The sequence below is a fragment of the Ctenocephalides felis genome, unplaced genomic scaffold (assembly GCF_003426905.1).
Source record: "Ctenocephalides felis isolate EL2017-DRISC unplaced genomic scaffold, ASM342690v1 CF-g0.4_SCAFFOLD_01886, whole genome shotgun sequence".
NCBI lineage: Eukaryota > Metazoa > Arthropoda > Insecta > Siphonaptera > Pulicidae > Ctenocephalides > Ctenocephalides felis.
Window position 1 is genome coordinate 87,901,831 of NW_020538040.1, and position 27,770 is coordinate 87,929,600.

At 28.4% G+C, this 27,770-nt stretch overlaps 1 protein-coding gene across 1 annotated transcript in view; it reads right to left on the reverse strand.

Annotated features, from left to right (window-relative positions):
• LOC113378610 (sialin) overlaps positions 1-10,234 on the reverse strand; it is a 45,164-nt gene extending 34,930 nt beyond the window's left edge. The window contains exon 1 of the mRNA XM_026619156.1: positions 10,010-10,234. Within this exon, the coding sequence (XP_026474941.1) occupies positions 10,010-10,043 (34 nt within the window). The 5' untranslated portion in view covers positions 10,044-10,234. The remainder of the gene's footprint in view (positions 1-10,009) is intronic.
• Between the last annotated feature and the right edge of the window lie 17,536 nt (positions 10,235-27,770).

The following is a 27,770-nucleotide window of genomic DNA, read 5'->3' on the forward strand; positions in this document are numbered from 1 at the left end:
AAAATATAAAAATGCTGTTTGGCGCTCAAAAATGATAATTATACATATGCTCATCAGATTGTCAGATATTTTATAAAGATTTTAATAATAATTATAAAATATTATTCTTTTTCTGTGGTTTCCGTACCAAGATTTATAATATTTAACCGTTAACCTGCGACGCGGCGCTTACGCGCTTCGATTATCTCTAGGACAGCTTCGCAGCACAATTGCTTCAAAAACAAAAACCAGATTTTCTAATAATATCAAAAGTAAAAAATATAAAAACTCAAAATATGTCAAAAATAGTAAAAATGATGAATGAAAAGCCAGAAAAATAGCAACTGCCATATATATTTAAGATGTGTTGATAGTGCTATACATTTGTATATACCACCAATGCCAAATATATAGTTAGCAAGATTTTGAATTGAACATGTGAGATGGACGAATGAAAAGTTAAATCTATCGACCCTATTTGCTCTCATGACTACTTGATATACTGGTTAGTTGTTTTTTAAATTGCTTGGATTAAAATTTTGTAACAAGCAAAATTATTTACTCATTATTCTAAAATAATTTTAATATTTTACTCAAAATATTTCTTGCATTAAAAAATATCTTTTAATCAGAGTTCACATATTAACACTATAAAAATCTTTACATAACTCATATCTAATTATTTTCACAATTGTTCATGTAACATTGTGTGCTTGTTCTCATATAGGTATGTAACCTCATGGTCATATAATTTGCATAAATTCAATCATGCTTAGTGTAATTTGCAAATTAATTATTAAAGATGTTTCGTGATTAGTTTTTCTGAATTTTAATGATTTTGAGTACCCGGATTGACTGAAGTTTTTTATCATATTTTTTGCACTTTTGTCGACCGTCTCTATTACTAAATTTTGGCAGGCAGCGTGTATACGAAATACATACTTGCGGGTACTTTATTTACACGTGCACATTCCAATTATTTTTTCACGTTATGTAATTCACCAAATACTATGATCTTTAATAAGGAGCATGATAGTTAATTTTGGTGTTAAAATATATGAATAAAATTTTGGACGGCACCACATCAAACTAGTGTTCGTGCCTTAAGGCAAAATGCTCGAACTTCCAGTATCATAATTGGAAATTTTTAAAAACTTTAAATTTTATTTTTTATAAGAACTTTGAGAAGATTAGACTCAGAGATTTTTTTTAACAAAATGTGTAAAATAATCTTAACCGTTTTAATGCCAAGGTGCGCGCTCGCCTTCGAATTTTGTCTAAAAGTGTCAAAATAAACCAACTAGAAAATGATGTAGAGAAAAAAATGAAAATTGAAACATATATACTGAAGTTACACACTATTATCTCTTACTTCAATTTCAGGGGGTAATTATTCTTTGCGCTCTATATATATATATATATATATATATATATATATATATATAAATGCATAGCACATTCCGGGTTCAATTTGGGTTCAATTCGGGTTCCGTACCAATGTTTATACGTGAGACTACGGCGCTTCGCTATTTTGACTCTAAAACAGCTATTGTCAAAAATATATTTTTTTTCAAAGTTTTTTTAAAACAATTTAGTCTTCGATATGAGAAAATCCAGCAATTAGCCTTAAGGCACGATGTTATGCATCACTAGTTTCTTATTCCATTTGAATGAGCTATTCTGTTTTTATATTTTATTAGTAAATGTATTATTTCAAGTAAAATGTGAGACATTAGTTAGTGCTTGTAAATTTCAAGGCTTGGCTGTAACGTAATGTTGTAACTTGAGTTTTTCATGCTTTGATAAATGTACTATAACAGGAAATATTAAAATTGACATGATTTTTTATAGAATATTTAAATAAAATGTAAAGATAAAGTCTGGTAAACCTCATAGAAATACACTATATTGATTCATAATTTGTAAATTTACGTTACAAGTGTATCAAAATTATTATTGGATAGTTTCCAGATCTTTATTTGAAACTTAACACTAGATTTACGATGTTGGTTATATACCCATTTTTGCTGAAGTGAGCCAATTTGACACATGCAAGAATATAGTTTTTAAAATAAAATAGTTCCAAACTAATTCAAATAAAATGATTATTATCAAAAAATTTATGGAAAACATTTTTTACCATTTTGTCAAGTATATCAAAGCTACACGTGGTGCAATTATAATAATATAGTGTTTATGTAACAGCATTTTAATGTTTTTCAATTGCAATTTTAATTTTCATTTTTATGTTCTGTATTTAGTAATAAAACTTTTTATAAGCATTGCTTTTATAAATGGTCAGGGTACAATTCCCAGATCTATACATTTGTGTAGAAAACTTCGTCAATTTTGACTGTCGCGATTCAGTTTTTCATTTCAAATAACGTTTTTGCAAATGATATAATAGTCGTGAAAAATTATTAATTGAAAACATAATCTTTATAAAAGAATAAAACGGTATTAAAACAGGATCATTCATAAATGTCGACATATCACGATATTCTATTGTTTTTATATTTACTGATCAAGGCTGACTCGAATTTCACATAGTAAATAAGTTATATTTTGTTCATAGCCTAAATATGACTCTGCAAGCTTAGTTACTAAAATTTTGCTCAAGCAAATGGTTTACGAATTTTATTCTTGCTCCAGTAGAATTTTTACATCGGATACCAGACAAAATTGATGCCGAATTTATCCAGTTTATTCGGCATGTACTGATAATGAGTAAATTGGCATCTACCTATAGTAGAGAATAATTGATAATCGATCGCTGTTTTTGCGCCCAATTTTGCCATATTGTTTAAATCAAGGCAAATTTTGTTTTAGATATATTGTTTAAATCAAGGCAAATTTTCTTTTACAAATAAATAACAAATTTACCTTTATGGATAAGTTTTTCTGGCGAACTTATAAACCATTCTATGAGTCAAATTGGGCCATACCGTGAAAATAGGTACACCAAAGAGAAATGAATTTTTACATATATTTCATTACATCTCTAATCAACTCTTCATCACTAAGAAGACTGAAAAGATGCTGGCCAAGCGACCTTAATGAAACACTAGGCTTCACTCATTGGAGTGAACTCTAGTTAATTATTTCTTTTTTTCCTTTTTTTTCTTTATTATAATTATTATTATTATTATTTTTATTTATTTATTCATTTATTCATAATTATTATTATTATTATTTTTTTATCCTTTGTGTCACAATAGCTTATAAGATAAATTGTATCTTGATTACTATTAATAAAGATATAAAAAAAATCATTACATAACTAAAAACCATTGTATGTTCGTAAAAAGTAATAGTAAAGTTTTATGGTCATTAAATAATCAAATTTGCATTGAGTCAAATTGGCTCGGTTCATAAATCTAGTGCTGAAGATTTTTCGTTACAGAAAGATTTATTGTAATATTTATACATCATTATGATAAATCTATGATATAATAAAACAATATGTAATTAGTAAATTCTAATGAACCATTCAATGTTTTATGTCCGTAATAATATTTTCATGTCAAAGTGATAATTTTTTTCGAGTGCGTGAAATAATGAACAATATTTTTTGTGCAAATTTGCATAGAACATGAAATAATATAATAAAAACACAAACATAAGTGCTCTCTGGGTAATGTCATTTGAATGTATGTTACTGGCATGTTCTCGAGAATCAAATCTACTAAAGTCGACGAGTAAATGGCGTGAAATTCCAAAACAATGAATGCAAACACTGCGATGAATATTATGAACTTTAATTTTGCAAACAGAATATTTTGGCGTTTCATATTATTAGAAAGTAACCTAAAAATTTATCTTTAACAATTTGTTAATATCTGTGAACTTTTTAAATTTCACTATTTTTAAAATAGTTTCATTTACATACACCCATTGTAGTACAATGATAATTGTGCATTTTAAATTCGCGATGTTGATATGATTTACTTGCATTATTTTGTTTCATAGAAGAGAAACTAGTAGCAAAAATTGCAAACGCGATTCCGATTGTAAAATATACTATTAGTTTATTACAGATTTGAATAGTGGTCCGAATAGAAATGCGATAATTGGAAATTGGCCAGTGGAATATTTGGTGTAGTAGAAAGTAATGCTTTCGAAGAACTTAGTTTGTTTTTCTGTGTTTGTTTAATATTGCAAACTAAACATGACAATTTTAATTTCATTCAAGTTTTAAAATGCTAGTGTGTTAAACAAAATATCTTTTTGTATTTTGAATACATGACATGGACAAATTGTTATGTACTCATATGTGAGAATTACGAACAATAATCAATTTTTGAACATAACTACAATTACACGTTTGAAGTATAGAAATGTAAAAGTTTATAGCTACATGAAAAATTCACATTCGTATATATGTACATTCTGCTGTAACGCAGTGGATGCAATTTCTTTGTTAATCTTAAATTATAAAAGAAAATTTATTAATTTAAATGCTGTTGCTTGCTTCAGTTTGCATATGAGAGGAACATATTTATCTACAATAAATGACGAGCAAAATTTCCTATTTACGAAATACTGGTTATATTCTAATTGAATCCCATTACGAATTTGACCATCAAATTTGTCACCTTTAATGAAAAATTATTTTATGATAGAGAAGGAATTATAGTAGATTATATATTCCTTACAGCAGTAGAAAATTAAACTCGTAGTATTTAAAGACTATATATATTAATATATTCTCATACACACATATGCAATTTTACAGGAGATAAATTAAATAAATAGTTATTCCAACTATGTTGGTGAATATTTCGGACGAAATACCAGACCAAGGTTATTTACAGCGTTATCTCTGTAAAAATGCATCTATGCAATTTATATTTTGCATTGATTGAATATTGTAGCTATTATTTTGTAAAGGGATTAAAATTAAAATAAGACGCACCCTGTCCGTCTCGATTTTCCAGCAAATTTTCAGAAAACATCAAAAAACATATTTCTACAATGATGAATTAGCTGTGAGTTTTACTGAACATGGTCAGATAGTTGTTTGTTTGATATGTGTTATTTGTTGTGATATAATTGGTTTGGTTTTCACAATAATTGCTTAAAGTCAAATTGGATCTTCGTGCCCTGCCATACTCTATATTTAATTGATGTACGTAAACGTTAACTCAAGTTTAGTTTAAGTGAAAACATTTTTTATCTATGTAAGTAAAAACGGATGTCACTACTGCATGATCCGCGATGTCTGGGGTGCCAACTCAAGGCACAAAGCTTACGGTTAGTTACTGTATCAATCATTATTGAAATACATATTCATTTATTCATTTATTATTAAGCCATAATACGACGAAAAATAAATTTAAAAAAAATATTTCAGAGACTGACTTATAAGGAAATCATTATAAAATTATAAAAAAAATGTAGGTTTTAGTTTTAATCAATCTAACTCTTCAAGTTATTCAAATTACTTACAATAACAAAATGTAAAAAACAAAGACGTATACCATAATTTAATATCATCCATGATATATCTTTACACAATCAATCTTTATCCTTAAGTTGCAATTATTTTTTTTAATTAGGTTAATAGGTTGAATTTATATTTGAAACATATTATTAAAATTCCTCTCTAAGTTGATAATAATAAGTAAATAGCTGTAAAATTAAAAGTACTAAACAAATATATTTGTAATCGCTTGCCAACGGTAGCGCTTGGAAGAGTTTTTAAATTTATATAAATATATATAGTTAAATCCTATTTATCTGACAAAAACAGTAATGATAAGAACATAAACAAATTACAATGATATACAAAAAAACAAAAAGTCACACTTTCAGCAAAGCTAAAAATGGGTACATTGTGTAACAAATTACATTTAAAAAATGTATAAGTAAATATTCAGATTTTCAAAATGTACACCATAAGTTTTAAATTAATTTCTTTTTATTATTCTATTTTAGGCTAAACTATTTTTATTATGATGATTTAATATGAATGTTTACTATATTTTTAATAGGGCAGGGCGAGGCATAAAGGTCCAATTTGATTTCAGTAATTATACTGTCTTAACTAAATAAACTACATTTATTATTTATGATGGCTCAACATGTATCAAACAAACAACTATCGAACTATGTTCAGTAAAATTCCCAGTTAACTCTTAATGTTTTTTTACTATTTTGTTAAAATTTGTCATATGTCGCTTTTTTACCCATGGGCGCGGGTAAGAAGGGACAGCGGAGGAGGAGGGGGGCAAACAGATCCAACATTCTTTTTTATTTTAAAGAAACTTTGCGAAATTATATCTACATATTTTAACCAATGTGAAATACAAATTTTACGGGAACATTTTTTACAAAGATTTCATTGTATATGACTTTGGTCTTGTAATTGAAAGAAATATTAATTAGCAGATATCGAATAACTATTAATGTTTTTTTAACTTAAATTACTTTGATATTATTTTTTATTGTTTACACCGTTGCCAATGTAAAGGTTTAGTTGTTTTTTTTTGCACTAATCACATGCAAGCTTTTATAGAGATTATATATAGTCGTAAGAATTAAGGTGATGAATGGTTACTCATTCTTTGTCTTATTTTTTCAAATAGTATTCTTAAAGAAATCTATACTTTACTCGTTTTTGAGATAATAGTGGTGGACCTTTTTTCCCGCGAACATTTAAGCTTTGCTCTACTCTATACTTTCCATAAATAAATTATGCTGTTAAATGTTAACAATTATTATTATTAAGTACCGGGATACCTATTCTGCATCATTATTCTAAAACAAACTTCAAATTAATTTTTTATTTTGGCAAATAGGCTAAAATTATTATTTATTCGAAATTAAGATTTAATTTTATATATAATGAATGCATAAATATAATATAAATAAATATTGAACTATTTGCTTTAAAATATGAATAATTTACAGCGATTTTTGGATTGGTACTTAGGACGTAAATTTTACTCAGTGACCACTGGAAAAATGGTCTTTTGGAATTTTCTATGGAATATCAGGATACTGAAACCAACAAACCACGTTAAATTCATTGAAATATGTAAATATTTTACTTCATAATTTTAATATCTGAATGTTCATCTATATAATAATGGTTATGATATCCGGAAATACTTTGTGCTTTTTCAACGTTCGTTCCGTTGCGACCTATTCAATCAAATACGAAATAATACATTATATTAAGTTTGCGCCCGTTGCAGTTGACGCCAAATTGAGAATAAAAGATGCAATTATGATGTTTTAACTGAATTTATCAGTATTGTCGCAAATGCACTATCTCAAACAATTATCACAGTTCGACACGTGAGCTCTTGGGAAAAAAATCAATCCATACGCGCGCTCAAACGTACTCACTCACTTATGTAATAAATTTCACGCTAATATTAGTTTCCCAGTTTTCATATTTTAGATTTTGTTGTTTTAATTCATCCAGATCGACAACAAAAAATAATTCATAAATCATATGTATTAAGGATATATGCGTCATGGTTTTAACTATGTTAATAACTTACCGTAGGGTAAGTTATAGTATTGGCCCAAAAATCGAAACTGAAAATTTTTGCATATCTTCACGTTTCAGAAGTTTCTGAACATTTTGGCATACCTCGGAAAAAATGGATGTTTGTGTGTGTGTCGGTTAACCGATTTGAATTGTTAAAAAAACATTCGATTCCTATTGATGAGATGTGCTGATTAGTTTTTGACGAAGACAGGTCTAGCGGCTTCGGAGATGTGCTGAAAATGTCAGTTTGTAGGACAACGGATCAACCGATTTGAATGATCCTAAAAACATTTGATTTGTAATGATGGGGAGAAGAGGTAATTAGATTTTTGCAAAGGCAGGTCCAGTCGTTTGGCAATTTTTGAGAGAACTTAGCATCCGATTTGAATGATTTATAAAACTTTCTGCCTATGTTGACGAAACTATTGCTCTTGGAAAAAGATTTTTTTTTATTTCATTCTTTCTTTAATTTTCAAAAAAAAATTTTTTTTGAATATCGAAAAATAATTCGGATTTTAATTCTAATTCTAGCTAAAGTTCTAAACATCATTTATATATAATACTTCAAATAAATAATTTAGTTTAGCAAATTAGTAACTTTGCGATTCAGTTTATATAATACTTAGAAATATTAGACGAAGTTCTTTATTTTAAATCTGATTGATTAAGTTTTGTTTATTTCATTTTTATTTTATAAAATAAGAATAATGGAAGTTACATTATTTATAATAATCTATTAGAAAACATTTAATATTCCTCGAATATTTCATTAAGTTACGGGAAGTTCCAGCAATTTGCCTTAAGACACGATGTCATACACCACTAGTTCAACTTGCCTTTTACCCTAAAAGTTTTAAACGAACTGTTATCAATATCATTCTTAAGTGGTTTATTCATATTTGTAGCGATTTACATTTTTGTTTAATTTGGTAAAGAAAGCTATTGCAGAGAGCACACTATGTAGAAAAATATTTTGATCGAAAAAATCCAATCTATTTTTCAAAGTATAGTCATAAGTGGTGATAAACTGTTATACACTAAACACTTGTAACATGATTATTTCTCACTATATCCATATTACCGGGAGTCTACAGCCAATTGTTTGCATTACAATTGTTAATACAGAGATTTTGCTTAAATGCAAATACTTTAATATCAGGCACTAACTAGTCAAAATTTTATAACAGTCATATTTGAAATCTATGAACAAAATACGAGAAAAGTCAACAGACACGAGTAATAGCCCAGTATACTATAAAGATTCGATTCAATTGCTTGAATGAGTGATTTTCCAAAAGCATTATCGAACAAAACCTGTTTGCGTTTTATTTTACTACTTTTTTAATTATATGCATTTTAATTTGTTTTTATTATACTTCACCCATTATAGATACATTTTGAAGTTATGATAGTTGATATTTTCAAAAGCATTTAGGCAGATATAAATTAAATTATAATCTAATTTCAAATTATACACATTAATATGAATAATCTGATGATATTATTGAGATAGTATGGCTTTGGTCAAAGTGATATATTCTTCGAAGTACATACATGAGAAATAAAAATAATTCGTGTTACATTATTTGCTCTATTTACTAATAGCAAAATATTAATGTGCCACTATTTTGTATCATCTGTGCAAGTGTGACGAATTGTATAATTCTTATTTAAATATTTTGGTTTATGACCAATCGCTAATATTATATTGCAATTTGACACATATCATTATCGAGCAGTTGTGGATATTTTGATTAATAATTAATAAGCTAAATTATTTGTTATTTAAATTTTAGTGTATTGCTATTATCATAGTAATGTAATTGCAATTAGTTAGAACTCAATGACAGCACTGACATATAACAAAATAAGTAATAAATATTTTATTACTTATAGAATCACTTAAAGTTGAGTTGATGTTTGATAATCTTGTATATATAGGTTGAAAAGGACAAACAAAATAAAATTCAACATAAGAAAAAATTAATAAATTGTTACTAATCAGCCTAGGGTATGCAAAGATGACATCTTTTTTATTTATTTGTTAGTATATTTATATAATTTACCTTCATCAAATATTTATTTTATTTTAAAATTATTAATTTTTTTTATACAAAAATATATAAATATTAATAAAACTGCCACATTTGATGTGAAAACAATAAAAAAATATCAAAAAGATAAATATTTTTTTTAAATTGTAACATCAAATGTAGGCATCGCTTGTGATTGAATTATGATTGTTTGCGTTAAAATCAAACAAATTTAAAAATAAGTTTTTCATTAGTTGTATATTCACTAGCTAATTTAAGCAAATTAATAAAATACTAAACAATATTTTTAGTTAAATAGCCTATTCAAATATATTTTATTTTTTTATCTCCTAAAAGAAGGTTAAATTTCAAATATTTGATATCTTTTAAAGTATTATAAAGATGAGTAATGCACAAATGGTTGCAAATAAAGAAAGCAAAAAATTTATAGTAAAGTTTACATTTGTGCATAATAAATGGAAAATTTTGGACTTACCTTGTATTCTATGAAACTTGAGTAAATAGACCATGTTTAATATGTAAACAGAAAATCGTCACTTTTTTCAAATATTCACTATGCAATGCACTCAACGTGGTTTTGTATCATGAATTCGGACCAGGATATCTTCAGGATGGACTTGGTCGGCGTGATGTTTGGTTCACTTCAGCGCTGGCACTGAGGGTTGGAAGTCAACTCGACTTCTCTATGTGAACTGAACTGAACGCGAGCGGTTTTCGATGAAGAATGTCAGCCTCTCTAATATTTTGTTGCCGTATTGTATGCATGGGCCTCTGCTCATTATGGTGGGATACATATGTACCTGCCGTGTGATGATATTTCGACAAATTGATTACAAACTGGACATGGATTCGAGCGAAGCGAATTACGCGTTTGTTATGCGATTTGTGCAGGAACTCCAACTGCCAATGCTTCCTCTATAATTTGACTAATCATAAATATTATGCTTTCGATTTTATTTGACGCATTTTCTATGTAAAATAAAAGTCATTTTTATTTTGTTTACACATTGTATCACGTTAGATTGTTTTGAGATATTTCTTCCGAACCAGGAACGTTTGCCAGTTTTTCTCTCGACCAGATACAATGTTATGCATCCGTATGCGTTAATTAGCTTTAGCACACATTATGCCATATTCGTAGTGTGGATGTCTTTGAATATTTTGATGTTTGTCTATGCTTAGTATGAAATTTATCAGTTTCTCTCTATTAGCTATTGTATTACAATAAAGCTATATGGTGCAAACTATAAGATATCATGGAATTTTCATTGAGAGATTGCGTATTTAAATGACAGAGTTATAATATGATATCAGCAAATGCCCGCAGAAGGATATCACGTTTTTCACAATCTATTTAATATTTTTATCGAAATAGATATTTTTTTTAAAAGTATATTAAAATCCATAATAATAAGGTGACCAAAATTTTTGTAATCCAAATCCGAGCCGGAAACATGCAGAAAGAAATATATTTTAATTTATTTACGTATACATATAATAAAAATAATTTTTTTTTATTTTTTTTTCATTTGGATTTTTGAGTTCAAAACCTTTTTCGTCTGAAGTATGATCTATTTCAAGTCGAGTATTGTAAAAATCATTCTATTTCAAATATATTTAAAAGAAATATTGAATATAAAAATTTTGAAAATTCTGGACAAAAAAACTGAATCCCTGACATTGCTTCTGGAAAAATCCGGAACTAAATATTTGCTTTCAGTTTTCGTGATTTCTGTATTTTATCCTAAACATGTGTGGGCTCTACGCTATTTATCATTTGCCTCAATTTTTAATTAAGATAGTTAATTTTCCTAAAGTTATGCCCTTCTATAGGAAAAATACGGACAAAACGACGTGATGTTTTTATTTTAGATGATATTTATTTATTTTATAATATTATAATCAGTGTCAATCGTTTTTACTCATCTTAGATTCATTTCATAGGGAATATCTATATATAAGGATTATAATAACATATTTATTAGATAAAATGACTTATTGCTTTTGTTCTACTTTATTGTTTTTTTAGTATTTATTATTCACAAATTTTATTTTATTTATTAATTTCATTATTATCATTATTTGCTTTTATTAACTTCCCGAAGGAGAAGTTTGTTTTCATCAAAAAATCCGATTTGCTAATTTTATGTTTTCTCGACGTTTCAAGCCATTCTGAATCGAATGAGACCAAATTTGGAAAAAGTATGTGTGTGTGTGCGTATATGTGCGTGTATGTGAACAGATTTTTTGCCGTAAATCCATGTTTTCTCACAAACGGCTGGACCGATTTCAAAAATTTAAAAGCCATTCGATGTATCTCGATGAGGACTATCGTTTTCGCGCTACGATCGGCCGAGCCGTTTCTTTGTAAATCGCAGAAAAGTGAAAAATTTTTCGTCCACGTTTTCACCCGTAATTCTGAATCGATTCTGAAAATTCAAAAACCGTTCGAAAGATATTGGTTGGGAATCGTGCTGATTAGTTTTTGGTGCAGATCGGCCGGGCCGTTTTCTTGTAATAAAAAGTTAAAAAAAAATTTCGACTTCTAGATCATACTAAAATATTACCGCCCTACGACAACTCGTTTAGCTTTAAAAATTCGTCAAATTTTGCAAAAATTGGTATCGTTTTTTTGGCATTTGTCAAAATTAGACCTTTCATCGACGTTTGCTCAGAAACGCTTCAACCGATTTCAGAAATTTAAAAGACATTTGATGTATCTCAATGAGGACTAATAGAATAATTTGTCAGTTTTGTGAGACGATCTGCCAAGTCGTTTCTTTGTAATTTGAATAAAAGTGTTAAACTTTTCGTCCACATCTAAGCTCAAACTACCGAACCGATTTTAAAAAATCAAAAACTGTTTGAAAGATATTAGTTGGGAATGATACTGATTAGTCTTAGGTTAAAATCTACCGAGCCATTTTCTTGTAATTAACTGTTGAAAAAAAATAAGTTGATTTTTATGGAACTTTTTTTGGCGATACATATCATGGTCTGATAGAGCTTACTGAAATATTACGGGCTTGCGACAAGTAGTTTAATTTTAAAAATTCTTCAAAATTTGAGAAAATGAGTGGTTTTTTGACGTTTGTTAAAATTAAAATTAGACGATTTGGTATAACGATATAGTACTTGGTCTTAATGAACATACTAAACCATATTAAAGTCCTACGGAAACTGGTTCAATTATAAAAATTATTGATTTTTGAAAATTTGCTTTTAGAAAATACTCCGAGTTAACGTGTTTGTTCGTTTTCAATTATGTGTAATAAATCCACTCGGAATTCTTTTAATAACTAATAAATTAATTTATTTCTTATTGATTAAGTCGACTATTTACACATATCGGGAAGTTCATGTAACTTGCCTCAAGGCAAAATACCAAACCAACTAGTTTTATATTGAATCATTATAATACGGATATCATTTTAATGAAAATACTATCCTTTATTTTGTACTCTATTTTATTTATATTCATGTTATTATTCACTTATGTTACTAGATGTTATATTATTTAACAGTTGTAACAGATATTTTAATTTAAAAAAATATTTATATAGCGCATGAGCCCAAAAGGAAGAAATCATACATCGTAACCAGGCTCAAAACGCGAAAAGAGGTTTTTGCAATAAATGCAAGAATCTTCAACTAATAGATCCTTTGCCCTGTTTTAGAAGTAGTTATAGTAAAAGTTAAAAGCAGATCACCTTTGACAGGTTTCAATTTTCTTTTTTCTTGGTCTCGAATGAACTATCCTGAAGTTCATCCAAAGTAGTGCTGTGTCATTTTGTTCATTGTATATGTTTGTCATATCCGAAAGTTAAAAAAAAAAAAAATAATTAAACATCAAGAGAATTGCAATAAAATACCATTCTACCATCAAACACCTGAGAATAGCAATAAAATTGATTGGAATAAGTAGTACTGGCATTATTTCATTGATTTTAATAGAAGTAATTACACTAAGTCTCAAATAAGTCCCAAAAAACTTGACCAAGCCACCCCAAAATAAACTTTCAAAGACGCGACACGTTTGAACTATTTTGATTAGACTGTGACAATGACTCTCTACATCTGACAGGATTGTGATTATTGCTTTCTTTACGTGATATAGTTACGGAAAAGTTACTAAAACTACCCAATTTTTAAATAAGGCTACTGTATCATTTTGTGCATGCATACTATTTTGTCCTAATTGAAGGAGTTTAAAAGAAACAATCAAAAAGCTAAGTGAAAATTTTTATTTTATTAGTAGTGACGTACTAGTACTAGTTTTACACAATTAGTTTTTATGTACTTTTAGAGATATAATTATAGACTTGTCGTAAAATGATTTTTTTACGATCTTAGTAACGCCTTGAATATAATTGTTTGTGATTTTTCATATATATATTGTGTTGAGTGTTACATATCAGTGTTGAAATAATTAATGGCAGACAACTATTTATATAATTGTTGTATTAATTTATAAATTGAAATTTACTAAATTTAATTACAACGAAATGACATTGAATAACTTTTTTACATTACTAGTGAATTCTATCAAAAAATTTCATTTAATCTCATTACAATGTTTAACAGCTTATACATTAATGTATGGCAGGATCGAATCTAAATGGACACCTGAATGTAAAGTCAATTTCATTGATGTGAATTAGCGATTGCTTGCATAATCCAAAGTTAAATGTAATTTACTGGCCTTCTAGTGTTCAATAATTGTCGCAAAGACAATTTTAAATTAAAACATTGAAACTATTATTTCCTAATTTTGAGTTGTTTATTCTGATAACATTTAAAATCCATTCTACTACATATGGCAAAAACGAGATAAATTCTATTGAGTTAACATATGGTCTATAAAACACGTATTTATTATCAAAATTAAGTATAATAATTTATAAACAAATTTGCTCTCATAAACAAATTTCATAAACGAAGTGTAAGGTATCAGTTTCCCAAGTTCTCACGCCGATTGGATATATGGTTTATGAATACATAGGACATAGACCGACACACATGCACCCGTTTATATGTATATATGTATATGTATATATATATATATATATATATATATATTTATATATATATTAAAATCATAGGAATTAGAGCACAAATGTGCTTTTTATTAAGTAGATTCTAATTTTTGATGGAACGATAAATGGGGAATTACATATTATTAACTTCCCGTAGGATAAGTTATTGTAATCGCAAAAAAATCGAAAATACAATTTTTTATATATCTTTACGTTTCAAAGGTATCTGAATATTTTTGCATATCTTAGAAAAACTGGATGCATGTGTGTGTATGTAAGTATATTTGTGTGTGTATGTGTGTATGTGTGTGTGTGTGCGAACGAAGAATTTTTGCCGACGATTTCGGGAACACAGGTCAACTGATTTGAGTAATTTGAACATTCGATTCATATTGATAAGAAGACGTTCTGATTATTTTTTGTCGAAGACAGGTTGAGCCGTTTTGGAGATACGGGGCAAAAGTACCAAGAAACAGTAACTCATTTCTGGAGAGAACAGAGCGTCCGATTTGTATGATTCAAAAAACATTTTATTTGTATTTATGAAATAAAGAACTGATAAAATTTTTGGGAGGGCAGGTTTAGCGGTTTCGGAGGTTGAATAAAAAAATGACAAAAAATGACATTTGGCAGACAAAAATGATTATTAGACATATGCACATTAAATTATCACATATTTTAATAACAAGAACATATTTTGTTTACTTTTCTATGGGTTCCGTACCAATGTTTATCCGTTAAACTGCGACATGGTGCTCACGCGCTTCTATTTCATTTTTACGCAGCTAACGTATTGCGAATGCTTTGACAAACAGTTCAAAATTTTCAAAATATTTCTAATTATAAAAAAATCAAATTTTTCAAAAAGGTCAATTGTTTTCAAAAATTTTGGAAATTTCAAAAAACGATTTCTTTTTTCAATGTTCTAAATGAAAATTGAATCTTTTTTAAAAATTTAAATTTTTGGTACGAGAAATTCCAGCAATTTGCCTTAAGGCACGATGCTATGCACCACTGGTTTTCTGTTATTTTTTATAATGTGCAATTGCTTTATTATAAAGAGGTTTATTTTGAGTTTATTTTGAAATTTTGAATATATAAATATATAAGTGTAATGCGTATAGAATATACAAACATAATTTAATTTAATGTATTGTTATCATTTCGATAGATGTACATGGTTTGTAAGTCACGATATCTATAAAATGTATCCAAATTTGAAATGAAATAAAAAATCTTATAAAACTAAAACTAATGTGCAATTGCCAATTTTATTCAATCAATGTTTTCACATCACTGCTCTGAACAAAAGGTCGACTTTGCATTATTTATTAATTTCTCGTGAGGAAAATGGGCCAAAAATCGAAAATGAAATTTTTTGCATATCTTCACGTTTTAGAGTTTCTGAATATTTTGGCATACCTCAAAAAAATGGATATGTATGTGTGGAGATAATTTTTCGTCGACGATTTCAGGTGTACGGATTAACCTATTTGAATGGGGAGGGATAACCTTATTGATGGGGAGACGTGCTGATTAGTTTTTGACGAAGACAGGTCCAGCGGCTTCGGAGATATAGAGCAAAAAATGCTAAAAATGTCGGTTTTTAAAATTAATCCAAAAAACATTCGGTTACTAATGATTTTTGATTTGGCAAATGCAAGTCCAGCCGTTTCGTAGATATAGAGTTAAATTGCAAAAAATTGCAGTTTTTGAGAGAATCAAGCATCCGATTTGAATGATTTATACGAGGTATACGAAAAGCGGCAGTACGATAAGTGTTAATGAAGCTTTAAATTTAAATATTATTTTTATTTTTGAGAATATTAACATTGATTTTGTAAAACTTGCGAAATAAGAAAAAAACTAGCTGTAAGTGGAATTCTATCTTCAATTAAGGCATCGTGCCTTAAGGCAAATTGCTGGAACTTTCCGTACGAAAAATTATTTTTTTAAAAACGATTAACATTTTTGAAAAAATTTTACTTCGAAAAAATTTGATTTTTGAGAAACATTTGACAAAAAATTACTCTTTTTCGAAAAAAAATTTTTTTTTTGAAAACAAATTTTTTTTGAAAAGAACAATGTTTTTTTCATTTTGATATATTTTGGAAATTCTGAACTTTTTTTCAAAGCAATCGTACTGCTTGAACTGCATAGGGACGAAATGTCAAAGCGCGCAAGTGCCGCGCCGCCGTCTAACGCATAAGCATTGGTACGGAACCCATAGAAATGTAAAAAAAAAATTATACTTATTGTTAAAATCTCTATAAAATATCTGATAATTTGATGTGGATATGTCTAATGATCATTTTTAACCGACGAATGGCATTTTTTTTACTTTTTTTATTAGGTCTCCGAAACCGCTAGACCTGCCTTCATGAAAATGTGATCAATTCTTTATCTTGTCAATACAAGTGAAACGTTTTTTGAATCAATCAAATCGGACGTTTGGTTCTCTTAAAAACTGAGTTTCCGTTTTCGGCACTTTTTGCCCCGTATCTTCGGAACGGCTAGACCTGCCTTTGCCAAAAACTAATAAGCACGTCTCCTTATCAATACGCATCGTTTTTTTGAATTATTCAAATCGGTTGATCCGTGTTCCCGAAATCGTCGACGAAAATTTGTATCCGCACATACATACATACACGCACACACACACACACACATACATCCTTTTTTTCTAAGGTATGCCAAAATATTCAGAAACCTTTAAAACGTAAAGATATATAAAAATTTTCATTTTCGATTTTTTTGCGATTACTATAACTTGCCCTACGGGAAGTTAATAACGTTATTAAATTAATTAGCGAATGTGAATCAGTAAACTTCAAATCGTTAATAGATCCAAGAAAACTAAATAAATTGCAAACAGAATAAAACTAACTAATAATATATCATCTCGTCAGATATATTCTAGTTAAGTTATCATCATTAATATAAGAAATATTCATATTTGTGTATGATTTGATTTTCTGTTGTGTTGTATATATGTATAACATTATTAATACGTTCAAGGCAATTTTATACTTTGTATATTATTTAAAAGTCATGTTATTTAAATTACAAATGCTATTAATCATATATTTAATTACCTAATATAAAAATTCATATTTACACTTTATAAAATTTATCTTTTAATACTGTAGTTCTGGTCTTTTTATGTATTTTCTCTGCGGATTTGATTTTTATGTTAATTTCTTGGCTATAATTGATTTTTTTATTTTACCATTGGTTTTCAATCTATGGTTTTAAAATATAATATTCGAATACAAACCTTAAAAGTCGAGTTGGTATCAAAAAATGAATAAATATGAATATTTTTGTGTAAATTTTTACATTATCAATTATAGAAAATTATGAAATAGATCATAAAAAATTAAAGTGGCGCAGCATTTTTCTTTAACGAGAAACTGAGGTACAAAAAGATCGGCATTAAGGATAGTATATTAATATTAGGGTAGTGCGGGGCACAAAAGTCAAATTTGATTTTAAGAAATTATACTGAATAATCCAAATAAACTACATCACAACAAATCACGTATGAAACGATCAACTTTCGAACTATGTTCAGTAAAATTCCCAGTTAAATGGTAATTATGGAAATGTGTTTTTTATTTTTAACTTTCCGTAGGGTAAGTTATTGTAATCGAAATTGAAAATTTTTGCATATCTTTACTGGATATGATAGAAGAAATGGATGTGTGTGTGTATGTATGTGTGGATACAATTTTGCGTCCATGTTTTGTGGCGCACAGATCAACCGATTTGAATGGTTAAAAAACATTCGATTTCTATTGATAGGTAAATGTGCTGCTTAGTTTTTGGCAAAGGCAGGTCCAGCAGTTTTGGAGTTACGGAGCAAAGAGTGTAGAAAATAAATATCGAGTTTTTGAGAGAACGAAGCATCCGATTTGAATGATCCAAAAAACATTCAAGTTTTAATGGTGGTGAGAAGTGGTGATTTAGATTTGGCAAGGGCAAGTCCAGCCGTTTCGGAGATAAGGAGCTAAATGTGCAAAAAATGACAGTTTTTGAGAGAATTATACATCCGATTTGATTGATTCAAAAAACTTTCTGCTTGTGTTTACGAAACGATTGCTTTTGGCGAAAAAAATATTTTTTTATTACGGGAAGTTCTAGCAATTTGCCTTAAGGCACAATGCCATACATCACTAGTTTTTCTAAAATTTGTTATCTGCCTCTTTTACCGCATATGCGGGGACAAACAGATCCAAAGTTTTATTTTTAATTTTGAAGAAATTTTAAGATATAATCAAGATGAAAGTTCACTGACAGAAATCGAGATGAAAAATGATGCAGTTACTAAAGTAATTCTTACGAAATAGCGGTTTGTGGTAAGAGGGTGAAAATTTAGGGTTATATCTGTGTTTTTCATATTCGCATTATAAAAAAAGAATAACATAAAACATGACCAAGAAGAATTTCTCGGGGCCAACTCCTACCTTGGTTTCAATTAGCATATGCGAAAACATTTCCAGGGATATACTTTTTTTATTTATTTATATATATATATATATATATACATTATTTTCATATCTCAGTCAGACAGAGGTGCCTGGTATGAGAGATTATGAAAAACAGTTTTCATATTTTATATATACATTTCATTTGACTATTTCATTAATATAATATCTATTATAATTAAAATATCTTTATATATATAACTCTTTAGTCTTCTTTGTCTTCAATTTCCTTATAGTATTTCTTTATTTTTCTTTTAAAATTGTCGTCATCATTGGTCATCTTAATATCGTTTGGCAATTCGTTATATATTTGCTAGCACTCCATATGACATTCAGTGGCGGATCCAGGGGGGGGGTCACGGGGGTCATGACCCCCCCCTGAGCCTGTTTTAGGACTTAGATAAAACACTAATTCAACAACAAAATTACTTCATAATGATTTCATTTATGTATTTTGTTACCAAACACATTTTATAACTTGAATATTTAACTGATTGCAGACGAATGGCGGAGTCAAAAACCCTAAAATTTAAGGATTTTCTAATCGTATTGCAAATATGTTTTATTACAGTAGGAAATGAAAATCATTCATCCAAAATTTCAAATTTGCTCATTCATTCAAATCGGATAGTCCGATCTCTCAAAAACTCGATTTGTGTTTCCTGCACTCTGTGCTCCGTATCTCCGTAACTGCTGGATCTTTGTCTTTTCCAAAAATTAATCAGCACATCTTCCTATCAATAAGAATCGGATGTTTTTTGAACCATTCAAATCGGTTAATCCGTGCGCCCGAAAACGTGGATTATAAAATGCGGACATACAAAACACACACACACATCCATTTTATCTGAGGTATGCCAAAGTGTTCAGAAACCTTCAAAACGTTAGATTTTCGGCCTATTACTATAACTACCCTATGGGAAGTTAATAATGACTGATTTAGAGAAGTATACCTAAATAATAGCTGTAAACCATTTTGAAGAGAGGAACAATTGCAAATTGTTTTTTTTTCAAATATAGTAATTATTTTTTTTTGAAAAATGGTTTGAATATTACACATTGATGGAAAACGAGCACATACGAAATACGAAGCCGAATACATACACACGGTGAATTTTTTAAAAGCGCGGCCAAATAATTCAAACTTTAATTATCATAAGTAAAACCACTTGTCGCAGGCCTTAATATAGTTTAGCACGTTCATTTAGAGCAGAAACTCTATCGCCATGCAAAGTTTTACTTAAATCGCAAAAAATGACAATCTATTATGAAAAAGAAACGACTTGACCAATCTTCGCCAGAAACCATTTATTTCCAAATGATATCAATCGAATAGATAATTTTTGCACTTTTCTGTAATAAATAGTAAAGAAACGGAGCGATCAATTGCCTCAAAAAACTAATCAACGCAAGGGCTTATCCAGTTTCATTTTATAGTTTTTAAATGTGAACATCTATTCAGACGAGAAAACGTCGAGAAAAGGTCAAATTTGACTCACGTCAAAGACGCAGATTATTTTAACTTCCCGAAGGAGAAGTTTATGTTTTCATCAAAAAATCCGATTCGCTAATTTTATATTTTCTCGACGTTTCAAGCCATTCTGAATCGAATGAGCCCAAATTTAGAAAAAGTATGTGTGTGTGTATGTGTGTGCGTGTATGTGAACAGATTTTTTGCAGTAAATCGACATTTTCTCAAAAACGGTTCGACCGATTTCACAAATTTAAAATCCATTCGATGTATCTCGATGAGGACTAGCGTTTTTGAGTTTTGTGCGACGATCGTCCAAGCCGTTTCTTTATAAATAGCAGAAAAGTGAAAATTTTTTCGTCCACGTTTTAGCCCGCAATTCTGAAAATTCAAAAACCGTTCGAAAGATATTGGTTGGGAATCGTGCTGATTAGTTTTTGGTAAAGATCGTCTGGGCCGTTTTCTTATAATAAAATTAAAAAAAAAAATTCGATGATTTTTATGATTTTTTTTGACGGTAAATATTATAGTCTTCTAGATTATACTAAAATGTTACGGCCCTACGACAATCTGTTTAGCTTTAAAAATTCGTCGAAGTTTGCACAAATTGGTATCGTTTTTTTGGCATTTGTCAAAATTAGACTTTTCATCGACGTTTGCTCAAAAACGCCTAACCGATTTTAGAAATTTAAAAGCCATTAGATGTATCTCAATGAGCACTATAGTTTGTCAGTTTTGTGAGGCAATCTGCCAAGCCGTTTCTTTGTAATTTGAAAAAGAGTGTTAAACTTTTCGTCCACATTTAAGCTCATTCTACCGAATCGATTTTAAAAAATCAAAAACTGTTCGAAAGATATTAGTTGGGAATAACACTGATTAGTTTTAGGTGAAAATCTATCGAGCCGTTTTCTTGTAGTTAACTGCTGAAAAAAAAATTTAAGCCGATTTTTATGAAACTTTCTTTGGCTATGTATATCATGGTCTTATAGAACTTACTGAAATATTACGGCCTTACGACAAGTAGTTTAATTTTAAAAATTCATCAAAGTTTTAGAAAATGAGTAGTTTTGTTGACGTTTGTTAAAATTAAAATCAGATGATTTACTTAGTATAACGATAGAGTACTTGGTTTTAATGAACATACTAAGTCGATTAACGACCTATGGAAACTGGTTCAATTATAAAAATTGTTGATTTTTGAAATTTTGCTTTTAGAAAATACTCCGAGTCAAAGTGTTTGTTTGTTTTCAATTATATGTAATAAATCCACTCGGAATTCTTCTAATCACTCATAAATTAATTTATATTTTATTGATTAAGTCGATTATTTACACATATCGGGAAGTTCAAGTAACTTGCCTCAAGGCAAAATACCAATACCAACTAGTTAATATATAAGGTTAGGCGGGTCCAATTTAACTTTGAGCAATTATATTGTGAAAACTAAACAAAAAACCTAACAACCAATAAGACCAAGAAGAAATTAGTACAACTTCCAGCTAATTCAACACTGTAAAAATGTGTTTTTTGCTGTTTTTTAAAAAATTGTCACTTGGTCTTTTTTACCCCATAGTCGGGGTAAAATCGGCGAGAGGACAAACAATACAATTTACTATTTTAAATTTTAAAGGGATTTAACGAAATAATAGTTACATTATTCAACCAATGAAAAATATGAATTTTATAGATACATTTTTTACAGAGATAACTCTGTAAATAACCTTGATTTGATATTTTGTCCAAAATATTCACCAGCAGAGATGGAATAAATATTTGTTTGATTTATCTCTTGTAAAAATGCTTTTTTTAACGACGTAAAAATCAGGGTGATGGCTGGTTGTACATTTTTCCGTCTACTTTCGAATATTGTTGTTAAGAAATCCAGAACTTTACTTGTTTTTGAGATATCGGTGGTGGACCTTTTTACCCGCGAATCTTTAAGCCCCGTTCTATCGAATATATATATATATATATATATATATATATATATATATATATATATTATATTAAATTTGTTACATACTCATTGAGGACTATAAAAACTTTTCAATTATGACCCCCCCCTGACGCCGAAGCTGGATCCGCCACTGATGACATTTTCTCTCAAATCCTTCTTTGCATTGTGTTCAATGTGAAAATTGTTGTGTTGTCTAGTGTTCAACTGATGATACTTAACAGTTTCCAAAATTTTCACGGCAATTGGATGTATGGTTTACGAATGCATAGGATATACACACAGACAGACAGACAGCCATGCATTTATTTATATATAAACATATATATATATATATATATATATATATATATATATATATATTAGGGTGGTCCTTAAAATGGTCATTTTCGAATTTCCTTGCTCCCAGGGGCTCAAATGGTTCCAAATAGATAAAAAACAATTCTCTGAAAGTTTTACCTCTTAATATTAACGTTTAGATAGAGCGCAATTCAATCAAAGTTTTGTATGGAAATAGCATTGAAAAATTTTCAAAAATTTTAAAAATGTTTTTTAGATGTAATTTAGCACACAAATGAATGAATAGAACTCATTCATTTGTCGCTAAGTTACATCTAAAACATTTTTTTTTAATTTTCAAAATTTTTTCCATGCTCTTTCCATACAAACTTTGATTGAATTGCGCTCTATATATATATATATATATAATACTACACAGTGACAGAGCGCTTGAATGGAAGTTCGTTGATAGTTTTGGGTTAGGCCTATGGCCTAATGAGTTTTGAGCAATACCATTCTAAATTTGAATCAAAAGATGCTTTACATTTTTCCACAACTATAATCAAAATTACCCAGCGATAAAATGTTCTGCTGCATAAAATACAATCAAAGATGCAAATTGCGCAGAATCTTTTATGCTATTTTCATTTTCGTTAATGAACAATAACATAAACATAAATAAAATAGAGTACAAAATAAAGGATAGTATTTACATTAAAATGGTATTCATATTAGGATGATTTAACATAAAATAAAAGCACATAATAAAAATAATAAAATTAATAAGTAAAATAAATAAAATAGATTATTGAATTTATATTTATTATTAAATGACAACGGTTTTCATTTGAATATATAGAGCAATATGTTTTTATGTGAAATAATCCTTACGTGCATTGCTGCAACCAAAATATTTCAAAATTTATCGTTCGTTCTTTAACTTCCCGAAGGAAAAGTTTAAGGTTTTGCGACAAAAACCAATTTGCTAATTTTCTCCACTTTTTGAGTAATTCTGAATCTAATGAGACCAAATTTTGGAAAAATTTTGTGTGTATGGCTGTGTGTGTATGTGAGCCGATTTTTGACCTTCTTTCCTGATGATTTTTATGGAACTTTTTTTTACGATAAATATTATGGTCTTATAGAACATACTAAAATATTAAGGCACTACGACTACGACTAGTCGTTAAATTTTTAAAATTCAACAAAGTTAAAAAAAAATGAGTAAGGTCTTTTTGAAGTTTGTTAAAACAAGACCTTTCATCGATGTTTTCTCAAAAACGGATGAACCGTATTCAAAATATTTAAAGCCATTCGATGAAACTACGTAAGCACTCGCGTTGATAAAAAGTGCAAATTTCTTGGCGGCGTTTTAGCCAAAAATTCTGATCCGATTTTTAAAATTCAAATACTATCCGAAAGATGTTTAAAAACCGTGCTAATTAGTTTTGGACAAAGATCGGCCAGGCAATTTCTTCGTAATTGATTGTTGAAAACAATTCTCGGTGATTTTAATTATACTTCGTATAGCGCCATTATAGCCCCAAAGTAAGTGGTTAAATTAAAAATAATTATTAAAACTTCAATTAATTGGCTAGGCAGCGCTGCGTTTTTAGATAATACTCCGAGTTGTATTAGGCACGTGCTCAACTCGGCATACTTATAAATCTGCATAATTAAATATATTGATTTATTATTAAGTTGATTATTTTCACATGTCGGGAAGTTTATGCTATTTGCTTTGGGCAAATTGCCACTTACAACTAGTTAATAAGTTTATCATCATTATTATCATTATTTATACTTTATATCATTAATGTTCATTTAATAATGATATTATTCACCAAATTAAAATTAAAACAATTTCAAATTTATCAGTTAATTAGCAGCACAAAAGAGTGAGATCATCAAATTAAATGCGTCACATTAAAACTGCATTGAAATTTCATAAACACGACTTGCCAAGAGAAATATGCGATAACATGAATTAATAACTATTGCTTATCGACGTTGAATTTAATTAAAATAACTGTTTACGAATTCACAAAGGTGCCCAGATAATTCGTCTCGAGTTTTTATTAATAGGGGAAGAATGAACAAAATGGCATGATATTTTGTTTTTTTTTACTTTTATTTATTTAATGCTATTATAATCAGTCTGAATCGTTTTTATTCATCTTTGGTTTATTGGCTACCTTTTAATTAAGTAGGAGCTATAATAATATATTTATTAGGAAAAAAATGTAACTAATTACAACAATAATTTTGTACGAACAAAATGATATATAGGGCAAGGATCTACTGAGATACTAAGAAGACAGTACATAAATAAATCATTTAGTCTTCTTTGGGATATAAGCATATGAAGCATGAGCTCAAAGAAAAAAAATCCTACATCATAACCAACCATGAGCTCAGAACGGAAAAAGAAGGTTTTGCAACAAATGCAAGTCTATTGTTATTACCGATGGATTTTTTAGTCTGTTTTAGCAATTATTTCTTGCATACTTCGAGTAGAAGTTAAAAATATATCACATTTGACAGGTGTTAGTTATTTTCTTTGGTCCTGTAATGCTTGCGAAATAGTACTATGCTTCTTTGTCTATTGTATAAGTATGTCATATTGTCCTTAAGTATCAAAAATAAATAATTAATTAAAATGTGTCATCAAACACCTGGTTATTGCCGCAAACTTGATCGAAATCAATATTACTGGTATGAATCCGTTAATTTTAATAGAAATAATTACAAATATCAATAAATAAATTGCTAAACAATATGAGAAAATGACCATCAAAATAAGCTTTTGACAAGACTGTGACAATGACGCACAACATTTGACAGGATTGTGATTAAAGCTTTCTATTACTTTACTAAAACTTTTTAATATAATTAGATAATTTTGAAATAAGGCTGCTGTGTCATTGTTTCTATGTATACCATTTTGCCCGTATTTCCCCTATAACTAAACGACGACTGCAAATCTCTATTTGTTTGTTCAGAATATAGAATATAAAAGTGAACTAGATAGAATATAAAACATAGAATGGAATAAAGTAGAACATAATAATAACTTTATATAGACAGCATTTGCAAAAGTTGTTGTCTGCAAACTATTTTCAATTAGCATTTAGTATTGCAAATCTTCAATATTTTATGAATATACTTTTTTTTTATGAAACATATAAACATTGTATAAAACTAATTTTTGCTAGATTTTTATCCAGTTTTCAAGAAAATTGAATATATGTAGTTCATTTAATAAAATAATAAATTGAAAGAACTTTAATATTTAATTGAATCAACTGAAACTTTTCTCAATCTCGAATTATGGAATGGAATATACATTATTGACTAGTACTAATATTTTCTATATCATTTTAAATGTTAATCATATAAATGAAATGAATTAATTACACAGTTAGTCGACCTCTACTTTATCAGTCTTTTCATCATTAACTGAAAGAATATTAAGTTAGGGAGTTCTAGATTTTATATTAAATTCTGATTTCAAAGAACAAATCTTTTTTGCTTATTCGCTGAATTTTCTTTTTCTCAGTTTTCTTTATATTTGAATTTCTTTAAAATTGCTCTAGTTGTAAAAAGTGTTTTCATGTATATTATGTGAAAGATAATCTAATTGTAAGTAAGATAATCTGCCAAGAAATGGCAATCTTTCAAGTGACTCTTTCAAAATTTGCTGCATAATTATAAGCGCAAACAGTTTTCTTATCGTTAGTGGGAAGAAAAACTTTATTGAAACCAGACGTAAGTGGTTTGAATTTAAATTTTGTCTTGATGCAAGTTTCAAAAACTTCCTTATATGTGTAAATAATTGACGTAAAAAATAATATTTTCAACTGCTTATTTCGAGTTTTCGCTTTTACTAAAAATCAATCATTGCGATTTTAAATTGATATGTACTAACTTATAATAACAGTAATTGAATTAATTATTACAAACTTAAATGAATTTTTTTATAGTTCAACCACATTTTACAGGACTATTATATTTTAGGAAATTCGTGTAGATCATGAATGCTTTTGCCATGGTAAGTTTCAATAAAAACACAAATCAAATTAAAATTTTTGAAATCACTTCAACAGTTTTTGAGAAAATGTCAACGAAAGGCCAAGTTTTGACTTATACGTCAAAAAAGCACTGCTCATTTTTTTCAATCTTTTTGAATTTATTTTGAAAATTTAACTACTTGTTGTGATGATCTTTATCGTCAAAAAATATTTAAAAAAAAAATTAAAAAATATTTTATCAATTAATACGAAAAACAACCCGGCCGATCTTTACCAAAAACTAATCAGGACTATTACCAAGCAATATCTTTCTAACAATTTTTGAATTTTTGAAATCGCCTCAGAATTTTTCGCTAAAATGTGGGCAAAAATCTTTACACTTTTCAACTAAATACAAAGAAACGGCCTGGTCAATCCTTGCGCAAAACTAATTTCAAGTTACACCGAATACGAAAGGCTTCTAAATTTTTGAAATCGGTTTAGCCGGATTTTTTGTGAAACATATACTTCTCCTTCGGACAATTGATTTGAAACATATATTGATTAAATGACAATAAATAAACACAAAATTGATTGAATGACTTGAAACAAATAACAAAATAAAATTGTCAAGGTAGATTTTCTTGTGAGAACATATACTTCTCCTTCGGAAAAGCAATTAATTAAAATTAACAAAATAAAGTTTTCTCATATATATCATATGAATAGCGATTAGATCTTAAGTCGGATCTCATAAGTTGTTATAATTTTTTACAGATTTATCATAATATTTTAGAGATGGGACCTCTAATTAGAATCTCATAGCTTTAACCACGCGAAGCCCCAACTAAATAAAGGTATAGATTAGAATATTCAATTTGAGTTAACGGATTTATAGGTGATTCATAATTGTTTTTCAGTGAGGTTTAATATTAAATTATTTGGTCTGTCGTATTTTTGTTTGACGTCGTACGGTTTGAGCTAACTTTGTTTTGGCTT